General features: G+C 44.7%; 1 protein-coding gene across 1 annotated transcript; it reads left to right on the top strand.

Moving 5' to 3' along the window:
* Nucleotides 1-5862: 5862 nt before the first annotated feature.
* LOC136588769 (uncharacterized) lies at nt 5863-11150 on the top strand. Its single transcript, XM_066588216.1, has 2 exons — nt 5863-6141; nt 6408-11150. The coding sequence occupies exon 2, from the start codon at nt 6734-6736 to the stop codon at nt 11141-11143; it is 4410 nt and encodes a 1469-aa protein (XP_066444313.1). The 5' UTR covers nt 5863-6141; nt 6408-6733; the 3' UTR covers nt 11144-11150.
* Nucleotides 11151-12198: the final 1048 nt, after the last annotated feature.

Raw genomic sequence — 12198 nt, 5'->3', positions numbered from 1 at the left:
TTTGAAAATGTTTCCCATAATGCACAGGGAGTGATTAGATAGCCACAAGTCAGGAGAGGTTTGTCAACATCAAACTAGCCACCAAACTTAATAAAAATGTAAATGTACTGTACATCTGGACCCATAATCCCAAATTTCTCACATAACAACACAAGTGATTTGCGTGTCAATGTAAGAGCATTGATGAAATGCCAGATGCACGCAATGGAAATTCCTGTTTTGCATGCTCAGTGGTGCTCGCCGCTCGCGTCAGACTTTTTAATCAGCTCCCTTTTAAAGTTTACACAGTGCTCTTGACTTTTCCTGGCAGCGTGGTAAATACAATTACACACAATCATGGTGTACCAGGGCGGATGGCTCCGATAATAATGCCGAGCATCTTTGTTCCTGTCCTATATGAAATCTGCAAATCTACTCTTTCGACTATGGCGGTTTATTTCTACTGCATCGGTGGCGTTTGCAATGAACAGAGGTTGGTATAATGAAGGGATAAGTATATCTGGCCGGGGTATGGACAGGTTGGTAATGTACTGTACAGAGCTTAGGAAGCCCAGGGTTGAAAGTAGGGCATTACATTCCAATACAGATCATGGCCAACTTTTTGTTTTTCCTAAATATTCACAGTGCTGTGATTGTTCTGCGGGCCGTGATGCAGGGACATTCGACTGCCAATGGCTTTATAGTTCGTAAGCAAAACCAGTGGATCGGAGGGCCGGTAGAGAAGAATAAATGCAGACAATATACGCCCCCTCCCTCTATGGTCCTAAGACAGAACCAGAAGGTTGCTTTAACTGATTTCTGCAACTCACTTGTCAGCTTTACTGTGTATACTAGACATGGTCATCAGAGTCATGTCATTATATCTCAAAGGGACTACATTATCACAAATTGACATCTTTTTACAGTAAATCAAATTTTTATTTTTTTTTCTGGGTGTTTTTATGTCACTACATAATGCCTATTAAGGACATTTCTATCATAACACATTTTTTCATGCCACTCTCTGTAATTCTCCTCTGTGTAACTTTACGTCTATGCAATGCAGCCTCCTGTCTAATGCTTATCAGGCACCATCTTGAGAGTGAGATTTTTTACTTTCAGTTTTACATCAATCCCCCATGATGCATCAACACAACATTAGCTAAGGCTATACGAATTTTTGCCTGCCAATGGGGGGAAGGTGGGGTGGGGGGCTTTAATCATCATTGCCTTCTATATTCACTTAAATAAGCTACAGACCATAAGTATACATCCAGGAGGATGAGCTGTGATCTCCTCTATTATAACTATGTGACAGAAGATGTGTGATCATCATCAGTAACTGTGACAGGAGAACCTGTATCCACCTGTTGCCATTAGAAAAAGAAAAGCAATACTTCGCTCTTCCTACCCAGGCAGTCTTCTTACCAGATCTTCACCTCACCGATCTTTCCAGACTCCTCCAGTCCCCCAGGTCATTTCACCTCCAGCTGGCCAGATCCTCTTTTCCTGTTATGAAGCGTACATTGACGGTATTCTGCTTCTGCCAGGTCAGTGTACCCGGTCACTAGTGACATATAATTCACTGCCAATCAGGGAATGCGAAATTTCCGGCAGCCTGCTTTAGCGCGCATGAGCGATATCTCCCCGCTAGTGTTTTCTATAGAATATGACACACTAGTGGCAAGACATGCGCAGTCACACTAAAGCAGGTTGCAGGATTCGGCATTCCCTAGGCAGGGAATGCTACATCACTTGTGACCGTGTACACTGACCTGTAGGAAGGAGAATGCCGGGAATGTACGCTTCATAAAGAAAGAAGAAGATCTGGGGGACTGGAGGAGCCCGGAGAAGATCGGATGGTGACAGGGGCGTTAGTAAACGCTCAAGGGCCCTCAAACAAAAGGTGAGCTCCCCCCCCCTCTATCTGTATCTGTACCCGTACCCATACCTAAACCATTCTGTACAGAGACATAACCTGAAGCTTCTGGGCCCCAATGCAAAACCTGTAACAGGGCCCCAAACTATAATGCTGTATTCATAGTACTGGGCTCCCTATATGGAGAAGAGAGGCCTTATGGGCCCCCTAAGGCTCCTGGGCCCGGGTACAACCGCATCCCCTGCACCCTCTATAGTTACGCCCCTGGATGGTGAAGATCTGGTAAGAAGGCTGCCTGGGGAGGAATAGGAAAGTATAGAATTGTTTTTTTTTTAATGACAGAACAACTTTAAGAGCTTATGTACTGCCATATACAGTAATTCCTACTTAATATTGCTTTTCAGTTTCTAAGTAATACCCCTATACAGAGATGGGTTACCATTTGTCCATTCCCCTCTTAGGGGTCCTTGAGGTGTCTCGAGGAGACTGGTAGCATAAATACAGCATTATAAATTTGGGGTCTTTGTTCTACACTTTGCATTGAGACCCAGCAGCTTATGCCCCTGCTTGTCACCATAATGGGAGCCTATCAGCAGTTTTGTACAGGTGAAACTACATACAGCTGCAGAACATTAAAGTAGAGCTTTTTCCAAACCTATCCTTTATCATTGCCTGAAACCACATACATAAAAAAACAGACTTCCCAAAATTCCTGCACTGCATACAAATAGCGTCTGAGCAGTCCAGTGGGCGGTCCTGGACTGTTTCCGCTGCCCTCGCTTTGTTTGATAACTTGGCCCCTCTCTGGCTCAGTGAGGTGGATCACGTCTCCTACGTCCTCCACAGGGCGATTCTATTCTTGCGCATGCGCCATGAGGATTCAAGGTGGCGCAAGCTCAGAACTGTACCCTGATTCTGCCCGTAATATGTCCATATGATCTGTGCATGCACTGGTCTATGGTCTTGTGCTGCATGTGCAAGATTTGGATGGGTCATCCTTTGGATGACGTAGGAGACGTCATCTATGTAACTCTGCCAAAGAGGGGGTGAGTATCGAGCGAATTGCGGGTTTAACCTGCTCAGAACTGCTAACAAGTTCCCTTTAATATTAATAGTATAGCAATATGATTTTGACCTTATACTTTATGCCTATTGTTACTTTGTCACTGTATGGTGGTATCATTTCCGCACTGTATGGCGATAATTGGTTAGGCACTGTAAAGTTTAGCATTGCTACAGTTTAGATGGTAGCTAAGCTTTAGGGTGAAGTCACACGAACGTATATCGGCTCGGTTTTTACGCCGAGCCGATATACGTTGTCCTCGTGTGCAGGAGGGGGGGGGGGGGGGGGAGGATGGAAGAGCCAGGAGCAGGAACTGAGCTCCCGCCCTCCTCTCTGCCTCCTCTCCGCCCCTCTGCACTATTTGCAATGGGGAGAGGTGGGATGGGGGCGGGGCTAATTCTGGGCACTTAGCCCCGCCTCTTCCCATTGCAAATAGTGCAGAGGGGCGGAGAGGGGGACGGGAGCTCAGTTCCTTCTTCTGGCTCTTCCATCCTCCCCCCCCCCCCCCCCTGCACACGAGGACAACGTATATCGGCTCGGCGTAAAAACCGAGCCGATATACGTTCGTGTGACTTCACCCTTATAGTATTCTTATGTATCCAACTATAATTGACACAAAAAGGCACTATATGGTATAAATATTTCCACCTGGCACAAAGGTACACTATATGGCGGGTGCCTACTAAAGGTGCCACATAGACTATCACCCAATGTAAGGCCGGTGCTGTACGGCACAAATTTATACTATTTTTCATTCCATTTTTCAGCTGATCCTTTGGTTCAGTTAATTTTGAATAATTACCGATAATCATCTTGTCTCCTCGTTTTGCAGCCTTCATAACAAAGACAATATAACATACAAGGCTGAAGAAACAAAGACAAGACACAAAGGAGTGCTAAAATTCTATCAGAAAATGTTACTGCCGTGAATAGGAGACAAAATGAATGGGATTACATAAGTGGTGATCAAGGTGAGACGAGAGGAAGTCGGCCGGCGGCACAACCGAAGATTCACCATGACTGTGCGGAATGTTAAAGAGATCAAAGGTTATAAAACCAGCGGCAAAACAGCAAAAAAGAATGCTACAAATAACAGCCAATCTAAAAAAATATTATAAAAATTAAATTAACCCCTTAAGGATGCAGCCTAGTTTGTTAATTAAGGAAACAGTAGAGGGTGAGTGGGTTGTCTTATTTTAATAACAATGCACTGGGCTCGCTTGGGTATTAAAACAGCCCTGAAGGCCACAGATACGCAATGATCGGAGCGGAAGCAGCAGAAGTCTCTGCGCCGACTTCTGTGTAGTGGGCGGCGCTTGTAACTGCAGGCACAGCTCCCATTGATTTCAATGAGAACCGTGCCTGCAGTTACAAGCGCCGGCCACTAGAGTTTGGTGCAGAGACTTCCACTGCTTCCGCTCTAACTTCTGTGAATTTGTCGCGCTGACAGCATGTTCGGTCGGGGTCCCGAGCGACGAACCCCAGCCAACCAACTACTGGTCATCAATAGTATTCTCACTGGAAAACCCCTTTACTTCATCACCCTTTGAAGATAATGAGATGACTCTGCAGACTCGACACAATCTAGACAAGAGAGCCGCAAACAGGAAATGTCAGGTTATTGTGCTTACTTTAGTGACCAATGTAAAAACTGCAATACTGTATATCCGATTTTTTTTTTGCAGTCGCATTAGGGAAGTTTTAAACCTGCTGTATACAACATATAACAGGGTGATAAATAATATTTCAGCTTCCCTTCTATTATATAAATGTGATAATCTCTGTTAATGTAGGGGAGGGTTGCAGGGAAAGGTGGGGGGGGGGGTATTGTGTCCTTCGTTTGAACTTTTTTGTTTACAGTAATTCTGGAGAATATTTGATTGGTACCTAATTGGTTAATGAACGCTGAACACAACCATTTGCAAAGTGTTCTATTTTGGTTCATTAAGGATAATGATAATGCTTCATATGGATGGAAAACAAAGCAGTAAAAAAGGTTCATAGTAGGTGATTTCTGCAGTGCACACAAAGGGCAGAGTGGGCAGCTCTGCTGCATGCAGACCCAGCCATCTATCTGGAGCCATGAGGAGACCTGCAGCTGGGCTGACCCTTATAAAGGCGTCAAATAGGAACACGTGAAGTGCTGCATCTGTTATGTGAAGCTCTCTGCCTTGTTTGAAACGGTTGAGACGCAGCAGATCTGAGTTTGTTGTCTGTCAGTGTAATATCTCGCTTGTTTATACATCGGACTGTTCAGGCCATTCTAAAGTTGGGGGTTTCTTGTATGGGATCTTTTGTTGCCTGTATTTATGTTATGAGCTTGATTCTGGTGCTGTATATATGTCCTGAGATTGGTTCCGCTGCTGCATTTATATTAAGAGCTTGGTTCTGGTATTGTATATATGTACTAAGGCTGGTTTGTGCTGTATTTATGTTATGGATATGGTTCTGGCACTGTATTTGTGACATGAGCATGGTTTTGGTGCTGTATTTATGTACTGAGCTTGGTTCTAGTATAATATATTTGTTCGGAGCTTGGTTCTGGTGCTGGAGTTATGCACTGAGCTTGGTTCTGGCATTTTATAGTTGTACTGATCTTGGTTGTGGTTCTGTATTTATGTACTTAGCTTGGTTCTGGTGCTGTATTTATATACTCAGGTTGGTTCTTGTGCCGTATTTATGAGCTTGGTTTTGGTACAGTATTTATTCTCTAAGCTGTAACTGTGTGGGGATGTTGCGTCCTGGCTGTTTTTTGCGCAAATATAATGCAGGCAAACTGCCAATTAGTGCAAGAAATTAAAAAAAAAAAAAAAATATATATATATATATATATATTTTATTTTTTTTTCTTACTGTATGACATGGAAATGCACCCAAGTCTGGCAGTGATTAACAGCACCCCATGTGGTTTAGTGTTATTGTCATGCCTTTGGCAGTCTCTGTTCAGTAAAATTGTCTGTACTGTATAAGGTATATGATATTGCTTTATTTCTGGCATTATTAGATGGACTTTCTGTTAGGGCTCCATCTAGTGTGCATTCATATACTGAGCCTCAGTGTATTTTGTCCTCTGAGGGATGCTGTACCTTTTACCCATGACCTCAGTGACATCATCAGCTCAGCCCACAGTAGCCATTTTCTGGCACATTCCCTCCATGTCTGGACTGCTCTAGAGACCCTCTGCAAACCTTTATTATCCAGGCTCACAGTGGCATCGTCGGTATGTGATAACTTCTACCTGATGTCCTACTCTTAGCATCCTGTGTATATATGTTTCCAGTTCCATGATTATACCACTTCTATAGTTTCTAGTCCTATGTGTGTTATTCAGATAGCATAGCATGTGTCCTAGTGTATGCGCATGCACACTTATCATCCCTCATGGCTGTATTACATGCTTCCTGTCTTCTCACATGTATGTAATGTATTCTATGTACTGCTATGTTAGTGTACATTGCTAAGTGCATCATTTTCTTTGTTCTACAGTTTTACCTCTACCTTGCAATAAAGTTGAAAGCGGACATTGCTCCATCGTCATTGTGTTGCAGGGAAGGTTATCTGCCTGTCTACTTATGCTCCACTCATAGGGAGGACAGAACAGTAAAACGACGGCCACTTACAGACTGGATACCAGTAAAACGACGGCCCCTTCGCAGGCTGGATAGAGAAACAGGGACTTCTCACAGGCTGGACACAGGGCACCAGCAGTCTAGACAGCAGGATACTAAACCACGTTTTGTGCTATACGCAGAGATACTGCTACAGGACGCCCACTACAGCGGTAAGCACGTAAGCTCGTCCGGAGCGTCACCATGTCAACGTTAGAGACTGGACTGTATGAGACAAGGTCTCACATCTCAGCTAGCTCCAGAAGCTCAAAAGGGTCAGTGAGTAGCTCTACAGTAGCCATTGCTCGTGCAAAAGCGGAAGCCGCCAAAATGCGAGTGCATTATGCTGAGCAAGAAAGGCAATTAAAAGTAGAGAAAGCACGCATGGAAGCAGCACTGGAAAAACTATCAGTAGAGAAAGAAGCTGCAGCTGCTGTGGCTGAAGCAGAGGCTTTGGAAGAAGCAGCGATCTACGCAAGTGAAAGATTCAGCAACATGTCTAGGCGCAGTTCTGGTCACCAAGACAATCTCCAGCGTACTTCAGACTATGTTCAGCTACATGCCAACTCGGGTGACGACTCGTGCTCAGATCCGGGAGAGGAGTCAAACCTCCAAAAAGAGCTCCGCCAGCAACCGGTAACACAGCAAGTGACCTCAGCACACCAAATGCCCAACATCAAATTAGATAGCAGTTTGATATTCAGTCGGCCCTCAGTACAACCTAAGCTTGAACCAACAAATGTTTGGAGTACCACGGTCACCACCAATAAGAATGAACCTTTAGACTGTGACTATTATCATAGCAGCATGTCAAAGAATCGCTGTAACTCAATAGGACCTGCACAAAGCAACTTACCTTCAGATCTACCATGCAGAGATCAAGGTATGACAGACCTCGTCAAATTCTTTGCACGACGTGAGCTAATAACTAAAGGACTCACAAAGTTTAATGACAGACCTGAAGGCTATAGAGCATGGCGTTCGTCATTCAGAAATATGATCAAAGATCTCGACCTGTTTGTAAGTGAAGAAGTTGACCTCCTAGTCAAATGGTTAGGCAACGAGTCAGCAGAACATGCAAAGCGAATTAGAGACATCAACATTAACTACCCAAGCAGAGGACTAAAAATGATATGGGAAAGACTGGAGGAGTGTTATGGCTCACCAGAAGTGATAGAAAATGCACTCTTCAAAAGGATTGAGGATTTTCCTAAGATTCCCAATAAAGGATTTCAGAAGCTGAGAGAATTAAGTGACCTGCTGATGGAACTCGAAGTCGCTAAAGGTGAGGGAGACTTGCAAGGTCTCGCATTTTTAGACACAGCACGTGGTGTCAACCCCATTGTACAGAAATTACCTTACAGTCTACAAGAAAAGTGGATTACTCAAGGCTCCAAGTACAAACAACAGCACAACGTCTCATTCCCTCCATTCTCCTTTTTTGTGGATTTCATAAGCCAACAATCAAAGACTAGGAACGACCCAAGTTTTGACTTCTCAACATTTGAAACCACTTACATCAGAACTAACAAACCTGCTTCACTTCGTAACCCGAAAGCTACACCTGTTGCAGTACACAAAACCAGCATATCTGCTGTGCATCCCTCAACAAGAGACCCTTGCAAAGACTGCCCTCTACATAAGAAGCCTCACCCACTGCAGAAATGTAGAGGATTCAGGGAAAAACCTCTTAAGGACCGGAAAGCCTTTCTCAAGGAAAACCAAATTTGCTACAAGTGTTGTGCCTCAACATCTCATAGGGCGAAGGACTGTACAGCAAACATCGAGTGTTCAGAATGTCATAGTAAGGAGCATACCATGGCCTTACATCCTGAGCCCGCCCCATGGACTCTCACGCCTTCAGACCAGGCTACAGAGCATGGCGGGGAGGAGAAAGTCTCAGTACTTCCTGAAGTGTCACCCCAGTGTACCCAAGTCTGTGGAGAGGGCCTCAGAGGTAAATCCTGCTCTAAGATTTGTCTTGTTAAAGTTTATCCAATTGGACACAAAGAAATGGCTGTAAGGTTGTATACCATTCTTGACGATCAAAGCAACAGGTCCCTTGCCAGCTCTACTTTCTTCGACATCTTCGACATTGAAGGACATAGCTCTCCATATTCACTTAAGACTTGCACAGGTGTGACTGAAGAAGCCGGAAGAAGAGCTACTGGTTTTCAAATAGAATCCATGGATGGTGAAACATCCCTGCCTCTACCTAAACTGATAGAATGTAATCAAATTCCAAACAACAGAGAGGAGATTCCAACGCCTGAAGCAGCATTACCACATAAGCACTTGAAGACCATGGCCCATCTCATCCCTGCCTTAGATCCTAAGGCTCAAATAGTGCTTCTGCTTGGAAGGGACATCATAAGAGTCCACAAGGTCAGAAAACAGGTAAATGGCCCTCACAATTCTCCATTTGCACAGAAACTAGACCTAGGATGGGTCATTGTAGGTGACGTCTGCCTAGGAAATGTCCACAAACCATCCATGGTAAATTCCTATTGCACTAATACACTGGAAAATGGACGTCCATCCTTCTTCCAGCCTTGTCCTAACAGGTTCCTTATAAGAGACACACCTAGCAGTATTTCATACTCTGACTGTACGGAAATCGGGACCCATTTCTGTGACGAAGACAGAGACCACTTAGGGTGCACAGTGTTCCAGAGGACAAAGGACGACCACAAAATCGCCCCCTCTATTGAAGACGAAGCCTTCTTGGACATAATGGAACAAGGCTTTTTCAAAGATGAAGCAAACAATTGGGTGGCACCACTTCCTTTCAAAACTCAGAGACGCCATCTCCCCGACAACAGAGATCAAGCACTGAAGCGCTTTTTCTCACTCAGACGCAACCTTCTAAGAAGGCCAGATATGAGTGAACATTTCTTCACATTCATGGGGAAGATATTTGGAAACGGTCATGCGGAAGTTGCTCCACCTCTAAGAGAAAAGGAGGAACACTGGTACCTGCCAATCTTTGGTGTCTACCACCCTAAGAAGCCAGGACAGATCCGGGTAGTATTTGACTCCAGTTCACAGTATGAAGGAGTCTCCCTCAATGATGCTCTCATGACCGGACCAGACCTCAATAACACACTATTAGGAGTGCTCATTAGGTTCCGTAAAGGATTAATTTCCATTGTTGCCGACATACAGCAGATGTTTCATTGTTTTCTAGTGAAAGAAGAACATAGGAACTTCTTGAGATTCTTCTGGTTTAAAGACAACGACCAAACCAAAGACATAATGGAATACCGAATGAAAGTACATGTTTTTGGCAACAGCCCATCTCCTGCAGTCGCCATCTATGGACTCAAAAGGTCTGCCCGAGAAGGTGAAGAAGAATATGGACAAGATGTCAGGCAGTTTGTAGAAAGAGACTTTTATGTGGACGATGGCCTGAAATCACTTCCATCACCAGATGCAGCAATCGACCTACTCAAAAGAACCCAAAGTATGCTTGCTTGTTCGAACCTCAAACTCCATAAGATAGCTTCAAACAGCAAGGCTGTCATGAAAGCCTTTCCCACTCAAGATCACGCCAATGACCTGAAGGATCTAGACTTGGCAACGGCCACAATACCCTTGCAGCGCAGCCTAGGGCTCAACTGGGACCTCAACAACGACACCTTTACCTTTCAGGTGGATCAAAAGCCAAAACCATTCACACGACGCGGTGTCCTATCTACGATCAACAGCATCTACGACTCGCTTGGGTTTGCAGCTCCCGTGACCATTCAAGGTAAGATGCTGCTCAGAGACTTGACTGCAGATACATGCGATTGGGACTCCCCACTTTCCCCAGAGAAGGAGACATTGTGGGTAAAGTGGAGAGACTCCCTGGTAGCATTATCCGACCTACACGTTCCTAGGCCGTATGCACACGTGCCTATTGCAGAGGTCAAGTCTAAAGAGCTGTGTGTATTTTGTGATGCCTCAGTGAAAGCAATTGCTGCAGTTGCCTACCTCAAAACGATTGACATTAAGGGCCAGACACATATTGGGTTTGTGATTGGAAAGGCAAAACTGGCACCATCTCCTGAGCCTACCATACCGAGGCTGGAGCTTTGTGCTGCCGTTCTGGCAGTAGAACTAGCTGAACTCATTGTGACAGAAATAGATATGACACTTGATGACACAGAATTTCATACAGATAGCAAAGTAGTGCTGGGCTACATTTACAATGAGTCTAGGAGATTCTATGTGTATGTGCATAACAGAGTCCATAGGATTAGAAAGTCATCAAAACCTACTCAGTGGCGCTATGTACCGACTGATCACAACCCAGCAGACCATGCTACAAGAGCTGTACCAGCACCACTCCTTAAAGATACCACATGGCTCACAGGGCCAACTTTCCTTTATAAACCAGTACTGGATACTCACAAGAAAAGCACCTATGAACTGCTAGACCCAGATTCCGATGCAGAGGTTCGCCCTCAAGTTTCCACGCTCATTACGACACTTTCTAGCAAACAGCTGGGATCTAAACGTTTTAACAGGTTCTCAACTTGGAAGTCACTAAACCGCGCTGTAAGTTGCTTAATTCATATCGCCAGAACCTTCAGAGCCACGCCAGCAAGATCAAGTCATTGCAGAGGTTGACACCGCTGTCCAAAGGGCTATACAGTGGATGAACTTACACAGGCCAAGGACGTTGTCATCCATTGTGTGCAACAAGAGATTTACGCAAGAGAACTAGAATCACTCCAAAATCAAAAGAATGTGCCTAAAGATAGTTCCCTCAGGAAACTTGACCCATATATAGATGCTAATGGACTGTTGAGAGTTGGAGGACGTGTCTCAAATGCACAGCTTGATAGTAACGAGTGCCATCCTGTAATACTCCCTAACGATCATGTTGCGTCTCTACTTGTGCGGCATTACCATGAACAGACTAAACACCAGGGACGTTTGTTCACTGAGGGAGCTCTATGTACAGCTGGATTTTGGATAGTTGGAGCCAAAAGACTTGTGAGTAATGTCATTTTCAGATGTGTTACATGCCGGAAACTCCGTGGTACGTTTCAGTCGCAGAAAATGGCTAGCCTCCCTGCTGACCGACTCAGCACTGAACCACCGTTCACAAATGTTGGGCTCGACGTGTTTGGCCCATGGTCCGTCACCACGCGGCGCACTAGAGGAGGCGAAGCAAACAGCAAACGCTGGGCTGTCCTATTCACTTGTATGAGCATCAGGGCAGTGCACATAGAAGTTATTGAGTCTTTGGACACATCCAGCTTCATAAATGCATTAAGACGCTTCATTTCTATAAGAGGTCCAGTCAAGCAAATCCGTTCTGATAGAGGTACCAATTTCATTGGAGCGTGTAAAGAGTTGAATATTCCCTCAAACATTGACAGCGACCATGTAAGAAGATATCTTGCGAACCAAGGTTGCACATGGTCATTTAACCCTCCACATTCTTCTCACATGGGCGGCTCATGGGAGCGTATGATCGGCATAGCACGTAGGATCCTTGATTCGATATTCCTCCACGAGGGCACTTCAAGACTCACCCATGAGACCCTCACAACTCTTATGGCTGAAGTAGTAGCTATCATAAATGCGAGACCATTAATGCCAATATCCAGAGATCCAGATGACCCTCCTTTGCTAACTCCTTCTACTCTACTCACGCAAAAGTTCGATGCAATTAC

The sequence above is a fragment of the Eleutherodactylus coqui genome, chromosome 1 (genome assembly GCF_035609145.1).
Source record: "Eleutherodactylus coqui strain aEleCoq1 chromosome 1, aEleCoq1.hap1, whole genome shotgun sequence".
Taxonomy (NCBI): domain Eukaryota; kingdom Metazoa; phylum Chordata; class Amphibia; order Anura; family Eleutherodactylidae; genus Eleutherodactylus; species Eleutherodactylus coqui.
The sequence above is the reverse complement of the archived record's forward strand: the minus strand, read 5'-3'. Positions and strand labels throughout refer to the sequence as shown.